This window comes from Melospiza melodia, chromosome 24, assembly GCF_035770615.1.
Source record: "Melospiza melodia melodia isolate bMelMel2 chromosome 24, bMelMel2.pri, whole genome shotgun sequence".
NCBI classification, from domain to species: Eukaryota; Metazoa; Chordata; class Aves; order Passeriformes; family Passerellidae; genus Melospiza; species Melospiza melodia.
In genome coordinates this window covers 2,949,954-2,972,576 of record NC_086217.1, presented here as the reverse complement: position 1 = coordinate 2,972,576, position 22,623 = coordinate 2,949,954, and the positions used below count along the sequence as shown (strand labels likewise).

Here is a 22,623-nt window from a genome sequence, read left to right as displayed (position 1 = left end):
TGATCCACATGGGATTGTTTTAAACAGAAAGTGAGGGTGATTCCCTTCCCACACCTTTGCAGCATCAGCTGGCTGCAGGGCAAGCACTGCCTGCCTTAAACCAACACTGCTGCAAGTGCCGAGTCAAGGGGTGCTGAACGCTCCCAGGACACCAACAACGCTTCTCTTGCTGTTGTTGTTCATTTTTATTTATTTTATTTTATTAGACAACTGCTTTCCATTATAAATAAATAAGGCATGAAGGTTCTCCATACTGTTACAGAGCTGGTAGCCACAGCTGTGCGTGCAGCTCCTGATGCATCTGGGGCTGTGGGGCACCTGGAAATGCAGAGTGTGGAAGAGAAGAGCAGTTGGTGGTTTTGAGGAGGAGACCTCTGGAGCAGGGGTGGTTTGTTCATCACACTCCTGCCAACTTACCTCTGTGGTACTCAGCTTAACAAAACAGGGTGGTTTTTGGGGGGGGGGGGGGTTCTGTATTAATTCCATGGGGAGTGAAAGAAAGGTTGCTCCTTGTAGCATCAAAGCCCTGGATGTAGGGGATTATTCCATTTGAACAGTCCCCTGGATGTAGGGGATTATTCCAGTTGAACAGTCTGCCCCTTCCAAAGCCACATTCACATTTCTTTCTCTCAATGTTGCAAAGATTCCAGCTGTTGACCCAAGATTTTGGGATGTAAGCTGGTGAAAAGAGAATCCAGATGTAGCTGATGGTTGCTCCAGGCGGGTACAGAGTAGGTTGCTTACACTGAACTGCTGGGTTTTGTGGCTCAATGCTCAGGGTGTTGCCTAAGCTGGAATGAGATGCTGCTTCTCTGCCTAAAAGTGTCTGCCTGTACAAGGTCATCATCTAATTCATGGAAGCTGGAAATTGGTGATTCCTGAGACTGCAGTGGCCATTTGGCTGCGTGTTTGCATGTCTGTGGAAGCCAAAGTGAGGAGGTTTCAGTGCTGGAAAGGGATCTGGAACATGAGAGACAACAGTGTCTCAGCCAAGAAAGATTATTTTCAGCAGGAAGCTGAAATCTGTCCTTGTGGCTGGGGAGATGTTTGGAGCAGGAGTGAGGGGAGATGTGTGATCCATGCTACTGCCAGGGCCAGACTCCTGACCTGGGAGGTGCTGCATCCCCTGGCTTGTGTGTGAGTCCCTGGGAGTCAGTTTTGAGCCCATGCAAGCTATTTTTGAGGAATTTGCTACAATGGGACGATGACCTCTTGAAGAGCACAGCACAGAGAGCTGGTACCCAGACCGTGGGATGAAAGTGTGTCTCTGATATTGTAATAGCACTTCTTGTCTCGCTGTGGGAAAGCCCTGGGCTCTGAGTTCCTACCAGGCATGGTGCTTCACCTGGGCTGAAATACCAGGGCAGACTTAGAGCGAGTAAATCCCATATGCCTGCAAGGTCTGGAGAGTGTGGACTGAAACACTGAGAGATGCTGATGGAGATGGAACAATCAGTCTTATGTTTCTCTTCAAGTTTTTCCAGTTGCAATGAGCTTGCATTGTAAAGAGCTGAAAAACCTGACTGATTAGAGAATGGCTTTAATAGCAAGACCATGCTGCCCTTTGGGGAAGGCAGAGATAGAAGTCTCTCAGGTTCAAGCATAGGTTCTCAGCCATAAAACCTAACTGGAGGATTGGGCTGCTGTGCTGGGGCAGCCCCTAAAGTTCTGATGGCTTTTTGTTTTACTTTGAGGCGCTGTACTCCAGCTGTGGCAGCATGCTGGAGGACATCCAGGCTTTTGCTTGCAGATAATTGGGCTGTAGGACAAGCTGAAAAAGGGTGGAGGGGGAGACTGGTTTCTTTTCTTTCATGGTGGGGTTTACATTGCTGTTGTGATGTCTGGTGGCAGCAGCAGTAACTCATGCAGAGATCCGTCATGTGGTTTCTGAAATCCTCTAACTACAATGTACAATTGTCCCAATGGGTTGTCCAGAGCCTAAGCTTAAAAAAGTGAGTTGGGTCCCTGTGACATTCTCTCGCTTGCAGACCTCTTGAACCTTCAAAGCAGAGGGGCCACACGGCGTTTCCTGGGGCTCAACAGAAGACGTGGCCGTTGCAATCGCACGTGGAGCTGCGGAGAGCCAGGACTCATTTGCTGCTCTTGTTTTTCACCTTTGTGGCGTTGATGTCTGCTTTTGTTTTCTGGATGCGGGAGAAGATCTCCTTAAAAAGAGCCTTGTACTCAGGCTGGCTCTGCTCCAGCCGCTTGTCCACGGCCTCCACGTGTTTGCTGATGGTCTTTTCCATGGTTTTCCGCTCTTCCAGCTCGTGCCCCTCTCCTCGGAAGTCCCTGAAGGAGCTGTCGCGGGAGATGGGCCGGGAGGTCTGGACCCCCGTGTGGCGCACGCTGTCCTTGTGCTGCCGGCACTTGCTGAGCAGCTCCTCGTACTTCTCCAGCAGGGCGTGGTACTGCTCGTCCACCTCGCGCAGGATGGACATGCCGCGCTTGCGCACGTTGTTGGCGTGCAGGGTGTAGTTGCCCTCGTGCCGGCTGACGGCGTCCTTGGTCACGATGGCGTTCAGCGCCGTGTCGCTGCAGCTCTTGCGCACCGGGTGGTTTGGGGAAGGGGTCATGGACGTCCCGTGGCTTTTCCCTCCCTCCTCCTCGGACAGGTCGATGTAATCCGCTTCTGGGGCGTTGTTCAGCGGCTCAAGGAGGGCTTCGGACAGGTTGTCCTCTCTGCTGAGCAGGTACTTCTTGACTTGCTTCATCTGCTGCAGCTCCAGGAGCTCTGCCTCCAGCTCCTTGATGCGCAGTTTGCAGTTCTCCATCTCGCACACCCGCTGCTCCAGGTCCGAGTACTCCTGGATAACCGAGGTGTACTCGCGCTCCACCCTCTCCTTCCGCTGCTTCTCCTGGTTCACCTGGGATCTCAGCGAGTCCACCATGGCTTGGAGACGCTCGTTCTCCCTCTCCAGTGGCTTCTGGTTGAATTCTGTGGAAGAGCTGTGGACCTGGAACGCATCCTCATACCTGAAAGAGGAGAAAGATGCTTGAGAGAGTCAGACCAAGCAGTTTGACCCATGAGGGATTTGTGTTTTATTGTTATGTAAGTAGTTCTGCTGATGTCCAAAAGGACATGAGCTCATGGAGTGAGATGTGCCTTCTCCATGTGCCAGGAGATGACAAGGTGTGGACACAAAGACAAATCTGTCCCACAGAACTTGCAGTTTTATTGGACAGCAGCAATAAAAGACAGGAGGGAAATGAGAACCTAAAATGTAAAAGACAATCTGGTTAACAGACAAGCCACTAGCATTGCAGTGAAGCAAGAATGAATGTTCAGGTGCTACCAGTCTGAGCTGAAAGTGGGTGGCTTTGGCTTTTTCCTGCTGGAGTCCCTCAGCTGCTCTCTGCACCACTGAGTTCATCAACTACCCACTGTGTACAGCAACAACCCCAGACCCACCCAGCCAAAACTCTGAAACACATGTGCTGCTGCTGTGCAGCCCTGTGTCTGGGAGGTGCTCTGGAGGGAGTGAGGGAAGATTTACATGGCAAGGCAAACAGAGATTTTTGATAGAGGTGCCCCTTCTTCATTGCCTCGGAAGTGATAACAAACACTTCCCCCTTCCCTTCAGGAATTTGGGTTTTCCTCCTCAGTGAAGCACCCATGACATCCTGTTTGTTTAGAACAGACTGGAAAATGCGAGCTCCATGGCTTCCCCTGGGATGCATGGCTGTGGTGGGGGGTATTGAACAGATTTCAGGGCACTGAAGGGCAGCCTGACCTTCAGAGCCAACTGTGGAGATGCAAGGGGGCCCAAGGTCCTGTGGTAGCAGGGAGAGTGGGATTGGGGGACTGGGGGGAAAAGAACCACAGAGACATTAAGTGGATTTTGCTGGGGGTCACGTTATGGCCTGATTAACATCCTCATTGCTGCTGCAATGAAAATGTCTTTGGTTCACATCCTCTGGCAGAGGATGCTTTCAGTAACAAAGTTTATTGATTGCTTATCTATTTAAAGAACCCTCTTTTGTGGACAAAGCTGAGCAAGAAATGTCCTCGTGAGGTCAGTGAATTAACACAGTCCTGGGTTTTGAGGAGGATTAAGGCTGCAGTAGTGCTGAAGGTGTTTGTACAACACTTGGTAGCACATGGTGTGTCTGCATGTGTGACTGGTGTTCCTAGGGAGTGCTGGAGTCATGCAGCACAAAATGCACCATCTCAACTGGTTTCAGTGAGCCAGAGGTGCTGGTGCTGTGCTGGAAAGGCAGCTGGAAAGGGAAAATGGGCTGTGCTGGTTTGGGAAGGGAAGTATCCCTGTGCTGAGATCATGAAGGCTCCGCCTTGCCCACACCTCCTTAGGCAGGTGGGTTGGTGAGAGGAACATCCCCCCTTCAGCTCCAGCCGTGCATTTCAGGCTCTGGTGCCCAACCTCTGTGTCTGAGCGCTTTCTGCTCACCCAGCACCTCCCCTGTTTGTGGGGAGCAGTGTGGAGGGGTTGCCACAGCCAAGGCTCCGTACCTGGGGCTGGAGCACAGCTCCTTAAGGCAGGGGAAGGTGTGGATGGTTCGGCGCCGCTCCCTCTTCTCCCTCCGGATGCGGAGCTGCTCCAAGCTCCGCATTTCCTCCACCTGCTTCTGCAGCTCCTCCACCTGGTTCTGCAGCCCCTCGATTGTTTCTGTCAAGCTGCAGAGAGAGGAGGGAGCACAGGTGAGAAATCAGATGCTACAAGTTCCTAAAAGGTGTTTTTTTCCTATAGAGAAATCCAGTCTAGGGAAGGTGCTTCCAGTTTCCAGTGCCCTGGGATCATGACAGCACTTATTTTTGTTTTTGGTCTTTCTCTGTGTGGTCACTCTTGAATGGGGTTAGTTATAAAAAAAGTGATAGGGGGATTGAATGGAGTCCTGTCCTCAAATGAGTTGGCTGAAAGAGTCATCTCTGAGACATAAGCACTCTCCTGAAACATCTCTGCACTTAAAACAAGCATCTATTCCTTTTGTTTATCTTGTAGAGAAACACAGAGACTGGGCAGAGATTTTGTTTCATTCTGTCTGCAGATAGTTTGCAAAACACTCTGCTCAGAAATTCCTTCTCCACACAGTTGTTTGCAAATGATGCTGCATTACAAGAACATGGCTTAGGCTGCTGTTTCTAGGGATGACCTTGATCATGGGCTTGTTTTAGGAAAGAAATATTATTGATAAACTGGTGTTTCAGCATGGACTAGCCAGGGTTTCATGAGTTGCTGGATCTGTGCCTGGTGTTTCCTCAGAGCTGTGTGCTGGGGATCTCCCTGATAGGATTATGTGCCTTTTCTTCAAGGAAAATCATCTGAGCAGAGCCTGCTGTGCCTCTCTCCAGGTAGCCTCAGACACTCTTTTATCCAGCCCTTATCCTAGGGATGTCTGTGCTGTGGATGACCCCTCCTAACCAGCACTACTGCAACACGCTTGTGTTCTAAACATCTGCAAAGATGGGCTGCTACAAAAGAGAATGGCTCAGATAGCAATGAGAGGCTGCACTTTGGGGCAGGGGAAAGGTGAGCTGAAGGTTCTGGGATCTTGAAGATCCAGGGGAGGCCATACCACTGGATCTTCTGTTGGGAAGTCTTGCTTTCCAGCACCAGCTTCTGGTTTGCCAGCTCCAGGTCCCGCGCTGTCAGGTCCAGCTGCTCGTAGACTTTGGCGTGCTGTTCGTTCATCTGCCGCAGCATCTCCAGCTGCTTGGTCAGGTACTGCAGGGAAAAGTGAAGCGTGAGCACTCCACATCCAAAACCCAGGGTTTTTCACAAGCAGAAATTCTTACAGCCTTTGCTTCCTCTGATAATGTGTTTTGTGGCTCTGTCTGGTTGAAGCCTCTTCCACAGATGAAATATTCATCCCTCCAACCACTGCAAATATTTTTGTGTCTAAAATACGATTGAACTTCCCTTGCCCTCTGTGAAGGGCACTAACCTCTATCTCTCTCTATTCAGCTGCTTTTTTATTCCCAGTACCAAAGAAAGTTGATATCCCTGGGACTGAAAGTTGACTGAAATTGGCCGGTTGGTTACTGGATCTCCTGACAGATCGATTGCAGAAGCTGTGTTTCCTTGGGAATTCAGGCTAAAACTCTGAGTCTGTGAAATATGAGGAGACCTGTGGTTTCTGTGGATTTGCACACCCTTTTCTGTAAGTCTGCTACTGCAAAATCTTATCCTTGGAAGACTAGGAGAGGGGCATCTACTCAGGTGCTCACTCTCAGCTGGGGCCAGATTCCAGATCCTCTGGTGGATGTGTTTCTGACAGGCTGCTGGAGGGGGAATGACTAAATCCATCCACTAGTTCCCTCAAACATCAGCTGTCTGATCCCTGCAGCATCATGTGCTGCTCTTGTGAACTGGCAGACCTCCTCTGCCCTGTGTCCTTTTAAATCAGGGGGTGTCCAGTCTTTTTTAACTCACAGATTCCTAGAAGGTTTCCAGTGGATGAAAACCCTCCCAGGCACAGCAGGTTTAAGCCTCTAAGATCAGTTCTGTGAGCTCTTAGAAATACTGCTCTGACCCCACAGGATGCTTGAAATGGGGGTTTGGATTGCAGCTCTTGGAGAAAGAGCTATTTTATGCCTCTAACAAAGGGGGCTGTGTTATGGGGGTGCCAAGGGGCCAGCTGGGAACAAAAACGATTCTGAATCTCTGGAATCAAAGGAAAGCTGCAGCAGAGCAGAGAGAAGGGAGTGTGGAGGCTGACGGATGTGCAGGGGAAGGCCAAACGTGACCCAGATGTAGCCTGGTGCCAAAATCTGGTGTGCACATCTGGGCAGGGAGTGAGGATGTGAGAAAAGGAAAAATGCAAGTTAATAGGGGAACAAGACCCTCTCCAGGGCTGGGATGAGCTTTAATCCATCAACAGACTTTAAAACTCAGAATTTACTCCATCCTGCTTCAGGCACTTACAGAGGATACTTCAACTTCCACACCCCACAGCACATCCCTGCCTTTCTGCTGGCATCTGAGCTGCTGGCACTGGTGGAAGTGCCCCTTTCCCACCTTTGCCCTTAGGTGGCAGCGCTGGCCAAGCAGCCCCTGTCCCCAGCCCTGTCCCGACTGTGTCCCTACCTCAATCTCCTGCACTTGCTCCTCGTTGGTGGCATACATCTGCTGCAGGGAGTCCTCCAGCTCTTTGTTTCGCTCCAGCAGCGTCTTCCCCAGCTCTGCAGCCAAGTGTAAGTCTGAAAAGCAGAGGGACAAAGCTGCTGCAGTTCCCACAGCCCCGTGGCTGGGTGTGGTGGGATCTCCCCCCACCCCAAAAAGTGACCCCACACCAAGCACAGCAGCACGTTTTTCATGACACTGGTTGTACTGGCACGTTTTGACCTGGCTGTATGCTCACAGAACATACAGGATCTGGCCTCTTGTCTTGCTGGGCTGCAGGAGCAAGGGGAGGCCAAGCTCAGGACTCTGCAGCTCCTCCATGCAATGACAATGTAGTGCTTTGCTGGCTGCAAAACCCTCCTGCATTCCCTGCACACTGGAACCAGGATCAGCCCAGGATCTGGGCTGTGGCAGGTGCTCAGCACCTCCATCCCCTATCACTGGGGAGGGCTCAGCCCCTGTCAGAATGGAGCAAAGGGTTGGTAAAGCCCTGCAGGGCCTTGGGGATGCTCTATAAATTACATTATTATCTCTAACGAAGGGAGTGCCTTGCCTTCCCTGTCAGCCTCCATCCATCAGCCTCTAACAGACTGACAGGAGTAATAAAACCCTGCGTGGCCCGAGGGGGCTGGAGGCACCTCCCAGATGTGCTGCCCTGGCAGCGCTGCAGCAGCTGAATCCAAGGCTCTTTCCTTGGGGCAGCTCCAGGGAAAGGACAAACTACTTTGTGTTCACTCTCTGCCACCTCTAAATGCCCTCAGGAAGCTACTGAAAAAGCTGGACATCAGGAGAAATGCAGGGAAAAGTAGATGTTGACAGTGTGGTCAGTTGAAAATGCTGGCTTTGCTGATGGGAAAAGAAAAAGCCTCCAGGCCATGTGAATCCTGTGTTGGCCAAAGTTTGAGCACACAGGTGATGCTGTTTGTGAGGCTGGGACAGCACAGATGGCTCTGAGAACAGCCCTTTGCTTTCACAGGAATTGGTTGTCTTCTTAAAACCTGACTGCGAGCAGGGAGGGTTCATTTTTCTTGGTGCTTCTAGAGGTAACAGCTCTTAGGATGGCAGAGTGAAAATCTGACCTTAATCCTTGCAAAAGGTAAGGAAACAGGTCCCGGTGTGCACTATTGCTCTTTCTTTCTTTGGTGTGGTTATCATGCATCTGTAGGTAGTTGAAGAGTGACAATCCTGCAGGGTATGAGGGGACCTGGGTCTCCTGCCCTGGCATTTTCTCAGCTTGTTGTAATTCTCCCCTCTAGTCTGCATTTAATGGTGTGTTCTGAAAAGGCTTTGCCAGGGCTGAGAGTAGCTATCATTTTCTTCAGTGGTTCATTTGGCCTTGCAGTTGATTGGGAAAGAGGGATGTTTGGTCACTAAGACAGGAAGAAGGGGAACCAGGACTCCTGGGATGTGTTCTGAGCCTGGGAAAGCCCTGACCTCTCACACATCACAAAATGAGGCTCATGCTGACCTTGGACATGAGTGCTTGCCAGGGGTGAGCTACAGTGCTGTTAGTGCCTGGGGTGGGGCTTTCCTGAGGGATGCTGCTGTGCTCTGAGATGTGCTGATTTGTTACCAGTTTGTGTGTTGCCCGTGTTTTTTTCTGCTGGCTCCCCAGATGTGGTGCTCCCAACAGCTGCTCAGTATCTCCTCGAATCTCCCCTTTCCATGGGAATGTGCTCTCCAGCTGTGCCCTGCATTGCAGGGTGTTATTATTAAAAGGGCTGTGACCTTTTTAATTATAATCCTCTTCATTGCACAGTGACCCAGTCTGAGGGCTGCAGTCGCAGCTCTCCCTGCAATCAAGTTATTGGCACGTTTCCCCATGGACAGACCTCCTCCACCTATCTGTTTTTTTCCAAGCACCAAATTTCCCTAGTTTATAAAGTGCCCTAGGGAGAGCTGAGTGTTTGCTACACCAGCTGGGGCTGGGGGAACAGCCAGATGCCAGCAGAGATGAAGGATAATTTGTGCCTTTAAGCTGCTTGGGGCTGTGTTTAATGTCAGCACCACCTTGCCAGAGCCAGTGTTGTTCCTGGAGAGTGGCACCTTGGGAATCACATCCCTGGCAGCAAGCAGGGCCCCAATGTGGAGGTGTGGATGAGAGGGCTCCGTGCTGTGCTCCAGGTAATGAGTCAAGTGTGTCCCCGTCCCTGTGGATTACACCAGTGCTCTCCCACCATATGGCATCCAATTTAATCAGCTGGGGTTGAGTTAAGTGGATTAGGCAGTGCAAGATCCTGCATTGTAATTTAAAGGGCTCTGTCAGCAATAATTTAATGGGGGAAATGGGCAGCGTTTGGGGATGAGTGGGAAAGAGGAAAGAATGGGGCTTGGCTCTGAGGAAATTGAGTCTTCATTTCCATTTTGAGCATAAGGGCCTGGGAGACTCCAGGCTTGAAGGACTTGGGGGAATTGGTCCTTTTAGTGTCTTTTAACTGCCTCAGCCATTGTCACACACACTCCCTCACTCTCTGCCTGCCAGCCAAAGCATCCTTGGTAATCCTGTCTCATCCACCCCCTTGTGCCTGAGTCCTCTTCCCCACCTGTTGGTCCCCCCAGCTTATGGGGCTGAGGGGAGGGGGGGATGCTGTGGAAGTGCTTTAATGTCGTCTTTAGACAAGATCCCTCTTGATCTTTGTACTAATTGTGGCTCTGCATGGGCTGAGGGAGCACACAGCTCCTCTCCACAGAGACCTTGGAAACCCGAGGCTGAATGTGAAATTTCACCAAGTTGTTTGAGGGAGAAAAAGAACTGTTTAGGAATTCAAGAATCCTTTCTACATAGTACTATGGTTTTCCCCCAATTTTTTGTATTTCTTTGCTTCTCCACTGTCAGATCAGCCAGCCAGTGCTGAAGGACTTGCCCTAATTTAGCAGATATGCTGATGACTCCCTTCCCCCTCACCTCTGGATGCAGGAGGAGAAATGGAGTGCTGTGTGTCTGCTCGATGTGCCCAATCCCTCCACATCCTGCCTGTGCTGAAGGCACCACTGTGAAATGGCCAATGTTCAACTTCAAAAATGGACTCCTGATGCTTCCAAATCCTATCAGGAGAGAACTGTGGATGCAAACTGTCCTGGCGCCCTCTGGCTCCCTGCACTGCAAGCACTGACGTGACCCTTCTAATTAACACCAGCCAAGGAGACATGCCGTGTCCCCAAACAAAGGGCTGTGCCTGTGGAGCAGGGAAGGGAGGGAGGGATGGAGGCTGCATTTCTCTGAAAGCTTCCATGGGAAAGGCCTCTGAGCAAGGAGGGTGGGGATGGGAAGAGAGACCATGTGGTGGGAAGGGAGCAGGAGCTGAATCCAAGCAGAGGAGCAGGGCTGGGCAGAACATCAAGGAGGCACCGTCCTGGAGCTGCAGAGATCAGCAGTAGCAGCCCAGCAATAATTCTGCTACCTCTGTGCCACTGAGGGAACTTGAAAAAACCCCATCCTGATCCAAAAGCTGTCACCTTTGATGGAAGGAGGCTGAGGGACAAACTTGCAGGCTATTCCCTCATGGCAGCATCCTGTGGCAGTGCTGGCACAGGCATGTTCCCTGGCACAGGCATGTTCCCTGCATGGGGCTGTGGCAGAGCTGGATGCTTCCCCAGCCTTGCAACGAGGCTCAAAGAGGATTTGGAGCTGTTTCTGCCTTCCCAGGGCTGGTCTGCATCTGTTTGAGCAGAGCACTCAGCCACAGCCCTCAGGAGGGGTTTGTTCCCTCCAGCATCTCCTGGTTGTGACTTTGGGAGGGCATAAGCCTGGTGCTGAGCAGGTTTTGGCTGCTCTTGGCTCAGTGATGATCCAGTAGCTGTTCAGATTCTCCTCATAAATGCAGCTTTCTGGAGGAAGCCACCATCTGGTGCAGCTGCTTTGGACTCTCCCCTGTCATTTCTCTTGCAGTGAGGGATTCTCATGTTTAGGCTGTGAGAGAACACACTGGGGATGCTGCACTTGGCTCCTCACCTTTAATAAACCAGCCCTGTCCCTGTCAAAGCCAGCAGCTTGCAGGGGACACAGAAGTCCTTTGCTGTGTGGTGCAGATGAGCAAGGGTTTATGGATTTGCAGGTCCTTTTCAGCAGAGCATGTCTAAAGGAATGACTTGTGGCCCCTCCCTAAATGTGGGGCTGTGGAAAGGGCTGCTCCTGTCCTGTGCTGCACACGCTGAATGCATCTGCTGAAGAGCAGGGAGGAGGGTGGGGAGGTCTCTGGAGGAAGCTCAGGGTGCTTGTGAGTTGATGGATGGGGTACATTGAGAGTTAAGAACTGATGTTTAATGCTGTTGACGTTTAATTTAATGGCATTTGCTGTCTGCTCCATTACACATGGGTACTTAAAGTCAAGGGTGGGTGCAATTATTCCTTTCAAAGTCTAAATGAACGATGCTATGCTGTTTACCCTGGGATAGGGTATACTTGCTACTCATTTATTTTCCTTCATAGTTGCAGGGCATTGTGCTGTGTGGGTATATCACAGTGAGGATCAGCTTTTGTGTATCACTGACTGCTGCTCCAGGGCAGGTGAGGGAAGCAACCTCTGTACTTGGCCTGTGTAGGGCGTTGCAATGGAACTTGCTGGGGTGCAGGGAAGCAAATGCCATCTGGCAGCACCTCAAACACAACCTGAAAAAGCCTTTCCAACATGCCCATTGTACAAAGATGGTGTTTCCCAAGGCCAGCCAGAGCTTCCAGAGAGTCACCAGTGTTACTGCTGAGACGTGGGTTCTCCATTGCTTTTACACTGGTGTAACTCAGACATTGCTGATCAGGTGTTTTTGGTGTTTTGTTTGTTTTTGGGGAGGATCTGCTATTTTGGTATATTGGGATGTTCCACAAGGGCAGGGCTTGCTTTGTAAAACAGCCCCAATGAAGCAGGTGGGGAAAAGTCTCTGTTAGGGCCGGGTGAGGGCAAACAGGGTGCCTGAGCCCCCAGCAGCACAGTTTTCCTTTCAAACTGTGGCTCTTGCTGGGCTGAGCTGATGTTGATCACACTGGCATTTTTGTTACTCTAATGAGATTTGCTGGATTTCCTGCTTGGGATTTTTTTTTTGTTTTGTTTTGTTTTTCCTTTTCTTTCTCTTGTGTAATCTGTTTCGTGCTCCTGTGCTGCCTTTGGCTGTGCAAGTGTCCCTGGCTGGGGAGGGGGGCTCAGGTGGTGGCAGAGGGTCAAGGCAAGCCCAGTGCACTGAGAACAGCTCCTTCCATGGTATCTTGAGCCCCCCTGGGCAAAAGTGGCATCACCAAGGAGTGGAAATCCCTGACAAGGGGCTCAGGGACACACTGTCTATACTGTGCTGTGCTGCAGAGAAGTCCTCCAGCTCTCTTAGCCCCTGCTGCTCCCTTCCTTGCCTTCTATATTTTTCAGTTCTATTCAATATTTCCTCTATCAGCTCTCCTTTATTCTTCTCAGATGCTCACCAGACTTTTTAGATTTAATTTATGCCTTTTCTTTCTTCCCTCTTCTCATCCTGCACTCCGAATTCTCCCCTGTATATTAATATTTGAGACCCAGGATGGTCACCTCAGCTTATGAGCTGTGCCTCTACAAACACAGGCAGAGCAGTCCCATCCCTGTGCCCACAGCAACTGCTGTGCCTTTTGCCAAGTTGTTAGAGCATGAGAACACAGAGGATGTTATTAGACCATGGCCGAGGGCCCATCTGCATCTTTTCCTGCTGTTCTCTTATCTAAAACAGCCTCAGTGCCTGTGTTTGCCTTATAGGCTGAAATGGCTTGAATGAGCTTAGTGACTGGTGGCTCCGAGGCTCTGATAGTGCACCTGGATCAGAATGTCCTAAATAAATATATACAAGTGGGGCTATTGAAGAGAAGGAGTGAAGAAAGAGGAGGGAGAAAGGGAGCCAGAGCTTGCCTGCATGCACTCCTCCCCTGGGCAGCAAATCTCCAACTAATTAATTATGTTGGGCTGCAGAAAACCGTGAATAAAGGCTTCCAGTCTTTTAAAGCTAAAGACACAGGCATGTGGATGGCTGCCATGTGGCAGAACTCCTCTTCCCTGTGTGTTTGGGGGCAGGAGGTTGTAAGTGACCCAGGCTGGACAAGGAGGATGAGCACCAGGGTGCTCTGTGCACGTGCAGAGCCCCGAGCAAAGGCGCCCTGTGAAGGACAGGTCACTGTGCTCACGTGGCAGGGGACGGTGCCCACAGCGCTGGGCTGCCACAACCGTGTCACTTCTCCTGCCCTGCCCTGCTCCTGAATATATTCCTCTACTCGGAGCCATTCCCAGCCAACTCGGATGCCCTTGCTCCCCTCTTGCTAGGGGGAGGCAGGTGGAGCCACTGATTCTGAGTGATTTGGACACTCAGGGCACAGGGAGCAACCCTTCTAGCACAGCTGTCACTTTGCAGCTGTAGCAGCCCCCAAGACCCCTGCCAGCACTGCCACTGCTGGTTACTTCTGTCTGCCACCTCGTATGTCCAGAGGCATTTAGGTACAGAGACCTTTCTTCCATGTGTTACAGCTGAATGCAGAAACAGCCTGACCCTCTGCAGCAACGCAAAAAACCTGCCCACCTCTTCTCCATCAGCCTTTTGTCTCGACTTAGAAGAAAGCGTATCCTCTTGCAGGGTGCTGCCCCACTTCTGCTCCCTTCCCATCTGCTTCTGGGGAGTTTGGGAAGCCCTGTTCCTCCAGGTGCTCAGCTCACAGCCCAGCTGTCTTGTGCCTGGCTATTGGCACAGGCTGGAGATGCTGCCCGTGTGGGAAGAGATCCTGACCTCAGATGAGTGATCAGTGCTGTTTGTGCAGCTGCACTGCAAGAGCACAGGGCTGTAACCTTCCAGTCTGAGCTTGCAGGGAAAGGGAGTGATGAAATACTTGATGTACTCTCAAAATGATGTTATGCCCACCACTAGTCCTGAGCAGGATGCAGAGCAATACTTCTTTTGGGAGCCCAACACCAAAACCAGTGTCCCTGACACAGTTCTGCTTCAAAGACTGATGCTTGTGGGGTGTGCTGTGCTGCTCCTTGCTCTGCCTCCTCCTGCAGACACCAATGCTTGGCCACCACCTCCCAGTTCAGGTGCCTTCCCAGGACTCAATACTTCCTTGTGGCCCAAGAAATCTTGGAAGATGGCACAATCACATCCTTGCTCCAACTGCTGGTGCTGCAGCTGCATATTTGGAAGAGGCCAAGAAGCATGGACCTGGATATTACACACGTGGAGGTCTGAATCCTTCAGAGGAGGCAGATTAACTGAGCAGGGCCAGAGCAGCTGCACAGACTACAGTGACTTCCCAGAAAGCTGCAGAGGAATGGTCTGTTTTAACCATTAGAACTGTCACTTTTTGGAGAGATGGTTTATAACTGTTAAATACACATGGAAAAAAACAAAAAACAAACTAACATAAAATCCCTTTGAAATTCCCAGCTGTGCAAAAAGCAGCAGTTGTGTAACATCTGGTCTCCTTCCTTTGGGGTATTTTGTATTGGAAATATTTTCCTAAATTCTTGGCCCACATATGACATAGTCTTTTTGGACAGATTAAGTAGAAGCTTTGGAAACCCTGAAGGTGTGTTTAATGCGAGCACACAGATCTGTTGGAGTGAGATGAGGTGGGAATTCAGCACTGTGCTGCTCTGGGAAAGCCTTTTGGGAGAGGAGACAGAGTGTGAGTGCGGGAGTGAGCGGGCAGTGCGTTATCCTGAGTGCTGGCACTGCCTTTAGCAGGAGCAGGGTGGGACCCTGGTGCTGTCACTGCTCTGAGTGGCTCCTGCCTGTCACACTGAGTCAGTGCCCTGTCACCAGCCAGCACTGGCAGGTACAGGAGCAAAGAGAGAGGATTGGAAAATGCTGGGCTGGGGGGACAGGCTCCATGTGCAGGGTGTTCGTGGCCAGTGCCTTGGCTGCCAGTCCCTCAGGCTCAGAGCTGCTGGGAGAAAACGTCCTTCAGGGTTCAGACCATAAATCCTCTGTGCATGGCCTTGCCAAGGAGAATTGCCACTGTTAGCTGATTGTTTCAGGATGGGAAATATGGAAAACTCTGGTGTTTTGTTCGTTTGTTTGGGTTTTTTGGTTGTTGTTTTGTTTTTGTGGGGTTTTTCAGGGTTTTGTTTTGTTTTGGTGGTGTTTTTTGTTTTTTTTTTTTTTTTTTGTTTGTTTCCCCTTTCCCTTTCCAGCAGTTCCTCTAATTCTGCTCCCTCCCACAGCTGGAACTACGTGCCTAGGCTCAGCAGATGTGGAGAGGACCTTCTGGTCTCTCACTGAAAGCTGCTGTGTGGGGCTTTCTTGTGCCCCTTTTTGGCTTTCTTGTGCCATTTTTGCTTGCTGCCTTCAAGTAACAGGGGAATTTTCGCTCTAGGAAAATACATCTATATATATTCTTTTTCCCCCCCATATTTGGAGTCTCTCATCACTTCTTTAGACTAACCTGTCATCTTATTTCCTTGTCTCCTGTGACTTTTCTAGTCCCTCTTGTCATTCCTAAGCAGCTCAGCAATTAGTCACTGAAAACTTTCCACTTCCATAAGCTACCTGCTGTACTGTACTGCTAAATAAATAAGTGGCTCAGCTACTGCAGGCAAAGCTCTGTCCTTCTGGCTTGCCTATGGGGAGGGAGGGAGGGAGGACAGGCAGGGTGTGTGCCTTGTCCCTGGACTGCTGGGATAACTGCCTCCTGAGGGGTGGAATATGAGTTTCACCAGCTCCCCTGTGCAGTGAATGCTTTGGGCAAGCTGATAATGGATTGCAGTGCTCTGGACAGCCTGGGTGGTGCAGGTATGGGTGCCAGCATGCATCCCCTGGGCTTACCCCAATGCCAGGAGCTGGGCACTAGAGCACTGGTGACCCTGTGTCTTTACACGGATGAGTCGGGAGTGGTGCAAGCTCAGCACCTTGTGTCATTTTCCTTCTTAGTACTCAATCAATCAGATGCTTGGCAAGAGGAGGAGGAATTAAAAAAGATCCTTAAATCTGGAGACCTTTAGAGGTTACAGCTGTCATGTCCTAAGCCTGCATTGCAGATGGTTTGGCCCAGAGGTTTCTGTGGCTGCCCTGGAGGACAATTGGTCTTGCAGTGGCAGTGAGGTGATGTGCTGGTCCTGCTGCCTATCTCAGAGCAGTGAGAGGCTGTTTATTGACATGGAAGGAATTATCCCACACTTATAGAATCCTAGCATATGCTGAGTTGGAAGGGACCCATCAGGATTATCAGGTCCAACTCCTGTCCCCATGCAGGACACCCAAGAAACCCCCATGTGCCTTAGGCCATGGTCAGGGGTCAGAAGGGTGGCTTTGAGAGGCCTCCTCTTGGATGCACTCTGCTCTGAGACCTGACTGCTGGCAGGGGGATAGGGAGCTGGGGAGATGAGGGAAGGCAGAGGCATGACTGCAAGGAGGATCCATCTTGTGAGATGCTGCGCTGAGATGAAGGCTGGAAGTGGCTGGCAGAGCTGCTGGCTCTGTTGGGATCCAGATGCAATTGAGTTGGCACACAGCCCTCCCAAACACAAATGCTCCTGATGAACAGGAAAGGTGCCCCCACTTATCTGCAGCTCAGACTCTCTAATTTTAGCTCATTCATTCTCTTGGGGTCTGGCTGCACGTAGGCCCTGTGCACAGGATGTGATGCAATTATGGCCACATCATCAGTTCACAATGGCTGGGAAAAGGTTCACCAGAATTTTATCCTGGTTTTAACACTTAGAGGCACAGACTCCCTGGCCCACGGAAGGTGGCTGGACCAAAGCAGCACTGATATCTCTTCATGCTTACAAAGCAATAAGCTAAGTCATGGTAAGAGGGAATTGCAGCTCCGTTTTTACCACTTTTCTCAAATCAGAAAGCCTTCCCAGAGGGAACATCATTGCAAAGGAAACCTCACAGGACACCACTGCTGTTACCATGTCATTGCTGAGGGTCCTGGCTGGGACTTGAGTCTCTGCTTCTGTGTGCTAAGGCATCTTGGTACAATGCCTTGAGCCACAGAGTGTTACAGTGTGCAGGGAACAGGTAAAGGCATCTGAAAGGCACTGGCTTAATCTGAACAAGGTTGGAAAGGCCCTGAGGCTGGGGACCAGATCTTGCTGCTTCTAAATCATGTGGTAGATGCACCCTGTTGCTGTGGACACTTCAGGGCAAAGAAAGAGTGATTGGGATTTATTATTTTGAAAAAAAAAATAGTTACTTTGGCAAGGTGAAGCTCGTGGAGGATGACAAAGAAAGTAACAGGTGCTTGGTGTGGAGCTGGAGGCATGATTTCCACTCTGGTGCTAAAATGGTTAATTAACATAATCATCACAGAGCTCCCAGTTAAGCCATCTGTTGCTTAGCAAACAGTTTTGGATGTAAATGTAATAAATATTTGATGATGCTGTGAAATGATGATAAAGGCCCAGCAACCAACCGGTTCACGGAAGAACCTTCTCTGCTCTCCTAGCTTGGATTGTTTCTTGTTTCCCCCACCCCTTGCTCCTAAGGAAAGGTCTTTAAGCCTCTGCTTTTGTCCTCTGCCCCCCTGGTGCTGCTGCCAGGCGTGGGTTTGTGTGCGACCCCGGGCTCTTGGCATGCCAATCCTCTTAGCAATGCCCCTGATCGTGCCACGCTGGAGTCTCGTGCTGCACACCCACCCCCCATTCCAAACCAAGGCTCCGCGGCTGTGCCGCCACCAAAGACCTCTGGGTGTCATGCACAGGCACAGTGTGTGTGGACAAAGTCCAGCACTGTCCTTTGTGATGCTTTGTGCATTGTGCAAATTAATAGCGGTTGTAATTACCCCGTAGGACCTTTCCATTTGGCTGATTCCAGTTACAGCCTTCCCGCATCTCTCCTTGAGTTTGTGGAAGCCTGTGCAGCCCCTATTCATATGCAGGAGGCTGCAAACCCACAGCTGGGCTTTGTTTTGGGTGTGTGTTTTCCTCCAGTTCTGTACGTGCTCAAAAGTGGAGCCTGTACCCAGCCTCAATCCATCATCTGGAGACAGTCATTCTGTTTTTAGGCTGCTGGGACAGAGCTGGGAACCTGGCCTGCAGTGGGAAGGTGCTCTTATTGTTGTGAGCCAGTTGTACAGTGCCAGTGCTGACTCATGAACCTGACACCAGGACAACGTTAGGCTAAAAATCAATTGGTCCTACTTTGTTCAACACTCCCTGTATTCATCCCTAGTTCTGCTGTTCCTCAGCCTACATCCCACCCCTGGACCAGTGCCCAGGCCCCTTGTGAGCCATGGGAAGACGTCACCCAGAAATGTGAATTTCTGAGCATTCAAAGGCTGCACTGTTTATCCAGCTGATAGCTTCATCTCTGTGCTCTTGGCTTTGTTGGAGTGTTGTGTTTCAAAGAACAGGGCCCAGTATCCCACTACTTCCTGTGAATTGAGAAATTGGGATTAAAGCCCAGCTGTGACAACCCCTGGGGGGCTGGTTATCATTCCTTGCTGGGCCCCTGTCCTGCAGCTGAAGTTGTATAAACTTCAAATCATGACATCATGTACTGGAGGCACTGCAGCTGGACTGCACATCCCTGCTGACAGTCAGCTGGGAAAAGCAAATATAAAACTGTACCTATAGCACAATGTGCCAGAGTGCCAGAGGGGAACTGTGTTCAGGTAGGAATAATTTTTTGCTATGCATTGCCAAATCAGTCCCGTTCATTCCTGGGCCACTGGCCTGAAATGGGACTTCTTCCAGTTATTTACTTACTGCGTGTTGACTCAAAATATTAAGATAAGAAAAATAAAACAAAAAAAAAAGCCCCAAATACTCACAGGCACCAACTGTCCAGTCTTAGAATAAACATTCAATTGAACTAGGTACAGTTACTTCAAAGCAAACTACAGAAGTGAACGTTTATCTTCTAACAAGGCTTCTTTTGCCGTTCAAAACTTGGCCTTGATTTTTTTTCTTCTCCTCCCATATTTCTCCTGATATTATGGCTGGTTGGAAAAATCTCCAGAAGTAATTAGGTGACTAAGAAGCTGAAGATCCCTTTGGATTTGGGCTGGGACAGCAAAGCTTTTGAGACAGACTTTCAGCATCCTTAGCAATACATTATTTCCTTTATATTAATTTCTAACTAATTTGCCTGATAACTCTACCTTGGACTACTCTGAAATAAAAGCAGTGTCATAACTATCCCTGTTTGATTCTGCCTGCAGCAAGTTTTTTGGGGAACCAACTACCTTGAAGATGTAACACAACAAATCATTTACTGCCCTAGTGCTTAGGACAGCTCTGGGCTCCCTGCCTCCATCCATTAAACTTTCCTCGGCCAGGACAGCGGTTTGGAGCAGCAGAGCCGAGATTTGCCGCTGCAGGATGAGGCGCTGGCTGTGCCAACCAAATAGCAGTCCAGAGAGAAGGGATCCCACCCTCTCCTCCCCGGGCTTCGCCCGTTTTCTTGCCCGCGCATCCCCTGGCCCACCATCCCTGGCATCTTGCGGCGTGCCCCCATCCTTACCCTGCTCCAGGTCCTGCTGGTCGTACCAGGGCTCCTCTTCCTCGCTCTGAAACTCCTCCATCCTGTCGGCGCTCAGCATTTAGCACCAGCGGCCCGGGGAGACGCGCAGCATCCGCCGAAGGGGGGCCCGGCGCCTCCGGCCCGCGGAGCGGGATGGATGCGGGGATGCGGGCGGGGATGCGGGCGGGGATGCGGCCTCGGTGCCCCGGCCGGGCCGGGAAGGAGGAGGTGGCACGACGTGGCAGCCGGTGCCCGGCCCCTGCCCCGGCTCTGCGTGCCCGGGGGGGCGGCTTCCTCCTGCCTGCCGGGCCGGGGGGGGCTCCGGAGGAGGGGATGCAGCGGGGACGTGCGGCCGGGGCGGGGGGGCACGGCTTGCACAGGGCTGGGGGATGCACAAAGGAAGGAAGAGGGCCCGGCGCAGCCAGGCAGATCCTCGCTCCGCAGCTCGGTGGGGACCTCTAGCATGGAAATGCTGCAAAGAAAACCGGCGAGAGGGAAGGGGGAGGCGAGGCGAGACCGGCCTCCTTCGCCTCCTTCTTCTCCGCCTCCTCCTGCTGCTGCTCTCCGCCCAGCCGAGCGCGGGTGCGGGGCTGCGGGAGCGGAGCGCGGGGTGCCGGCTGCGGCTCCCGCCGTGCCCCTGCTCTGCCCATCCCGGCTTGCCATTGGAATGCCGTGTCCCGGCCTCGCCATGGGCTTCGCGGAGACTTGGGGCACTTACGGGACCTCTCAGCGCCTTCTCTGCCTTGCTGGGTTTGTGTGGGTTGCTCTACAAGATCATCCACCCTCCCTTAGCTGGGGCTGCAAAAGGGGATACCCCATACAAACAGCCCCACAGCTTTTCCTCAGTGTGGTGTGTTATATATATATCCCTGTGTTATTTTGCACTCTGATGGGAAATCAGTGCCTCTGATGCAGGTTCCTCTTTCATTTTTCTTATCTTTGTGAAGGATGGAATGAACTCAATATTCAGGGAAATCGGGATTTATAGAGTTCTCAGGAGAAAATGTGTCTGTTACATATAAGTAAATTCAGAAAATATATTGGATTTTGGTGCTTGCTTTCCACCTTAATGGAATAAGGGTTAGAGATGATGGTCATTCTCCTAGCTGGAGTTTGGCATAAGGGAATTTATTTGTGCTTGTCAGCCCTAGAATCTCTGATAGATTCAAATCAACTTCTGCAACAGTAACAGTGTGTTTGGATAATGGTTTTTTTGGTTCGTGTTTTTTGGTGTTTTTTTTTGTTTGTTTGTTTGTTTTGGTTTGGTTTGGTTTGGGGTTTTTTTGTTAGTTTGGGTTTTCTTGTTTCCTTCTGCATGATGGAGCTCCACAGATTTAAATTTGATGGCATTGCCTTGCACTGGTGCCTACAGAAAAGGCAATATAAAGTGTCTACGCAAGAGCAGCAGACTGTGCATCCAGAAAAGATGGGATTTGTGTCAAAAAACTCCATCCAATCCAGCAGTGACAGGCAGCTGGGTGCCCCTGGATGATTAAAGCAAGGGCTAGGACTCAGCTCTTGTGTACAGCAGCAGAGGAGGGGGATACAGATGGGAATCAGAGAGGAATTATAGACTATTCCTCTCTTCTTTTCTCCTCATAGACCTCTGCATCACAAATACATATCCTGAAAATTCAGTGGCTGCTTGGAAAGTCACCTCCTTTAATACAATCACAGATCAGAATGAAGGAGTCTCTTTAACCTGGCATTTATAACTCAGCAAACATAATCAAGCACTTGTGGTGTATCTTGGAGAAAGCCATCTCTAGGTCTTAGATTTTTTTCTAAGCAATTTTAATACAGAAATGGGAAAATCTGAACTTTCTCATGCCTATTGAAGAGTCATGTGGACAATGCCCTTAATGAGATACTTAAACTTCTGGTCACACCTGAAGTGGTCAGGCAGTTGGACTAGAGTTCTTCTATTATTTGTGAGAAATAATTGCTTTTGAAAAGTATTCTGTTCATAACAGAATTCTTATAAGATATCTTATGATAAATTCTTATAATTTATCTGTATATTGTAGCCATATTGAGTACTTGGATGCAAAGCCCCAGGCTGTTTGGCAGCAAAAGCCAGATTACATGATTTTGTGAAAATATTTTTTCCTGTAGGTTTTACCAGAATGTCTCAGATCTGATATGTCACTCAGTCAAATCAAACATCACTCCTGTCCAGGTTATATGCCAAAAAAAGAGAATTCCCACAGTCTGCCCCAGCTGGAGAGTCAGCACACTGCTTTCTTTGCAGAACGATTGGAATTACCTCACTTTTTTTTCTGAAGAAAGGTTTGTAGAGTAGAGCATGTGAAATGTGACTTAGGGACACCAAAAAGACCTGCTTGCAGTTCACAGAGCTGCTCAGAGCAGAAAACCTCGACGATGGCTTCAAAGGCAACACTGAATGCCCTCAAACAGCTGCTTTGAGGTGTTCGGTGAGTGCCAAATCCTGAATTCCCAGCACCCAGGGTTATAAAACATCCTCTCCTCGTGTGTGGGTGGAATTTCATTAGGGTTAATGGGCCACCACATGCACTGAGCTCCTCGTGAGGTGCTCGAACAGGGTCTGTGTTACAAGCGTGCTTGTACCTGGCTCCTTTCAGCCCAGGGCTAGGGACAGACTGGAGCTGGCTTTTGTCCTGCACCTCTGGACCAAAGCAAAGCTTGGCACCAGGCTCGGAGAGTGGCCGGGGATGCCTCTGCAGAGCTGTCACTGGGCTTGTGCCCGAGCCTGGCAAAGGAGCTTCAGGGCACAAAGGCTGCGGGAAAAGGGGCAAGAAAAGGGGAAAAGCGGTGACATGAGAGCAGAGGAGCTCGATGCAGGGATAAGGCAAAGGATGGAGCAGAAGAGTAGGGCTGTAAAGGAAAGCGCAGGGCAGAGAAGGCGGAGGGAGCGCAGGCAGGAGGGGACAGCGAGGAAGGAGAAATGAGAAAAGCCGTGCTCTGTCGTGAGCGGAGATGAGGCAGGGCCTGTGGGGACCACGGCCGTGGGGAGCGAAGTGTGGCAGGGAAGGGGCTGCGACAGGGAGGGCGAGAACGAAAGGGTGAAGCGGCGGACGGATGACAGGCGGAGGTGGGAAAAGAGGGGAGGCGGCGGGGCGGGATTTAGGCATGGAGAGCTGGCGAGCTGGCGGAGGAG

The 22,623-nt window shown here is 50.6% G+C and overlaps 1 protein-coding gene across 1 annotated transcript; it reads right to left on the bottom strand.

Annotated features, from left to right (window-relative positions):
• Positions 1-458: 458 nt before the first annotated feature.
• On the bottom strand, positions 459-19,785 carry CDR2L (cerebellar degeneration related protein 2 like). Its single transcript, XM_063175727.1, has 5 exons — positions 19,485-19,785; positions 7,047-7,159; positions 5,536-5,684; positions 4,472-4,636; positions 459-2,976 (listed from the first exon to the last, which is right to left on the bottom strand). Exons 1-5 carry the CDS (start codon positions 19,561-19,563, stop codon positions 2,091-2,093), a joined length of 1,392 nt encoding a protein of 463 aa, XP_063031797.1. The 5' UTR covers positions 19,564-19,785; the 3' UTR covers positions 459-2,090.
• Between the last annotated feature and the right edge of the window lie 2,838 nt (positions 19,786-22,623).

Bases quoted from the DNA above. Each gene is read 5' to 3' on its own strand.
- CDR2L (XM_063175727.1), bottom strand. From the start codon at position 19,563: ATGCTGAGCGCCGACAGGATGGAGGAGTTTCAGAGCGAGGAAGAGGAG. The intron at 7,160-19,484 runs GTAAGGATGGGG...TCTGCTTTTCAG, and splicing joins CCAGCAGGACCTGGAGCAGG to ACTTACACTTGGCTGCAGAG. The intron at 2,977-4,471 runs GTACGGAGCCTT...CTCCTCTTTCAG, and splicing joins GAGCTGTGCTCCAGCCCCAG to GTATGAGGATGCGTTCCAGG.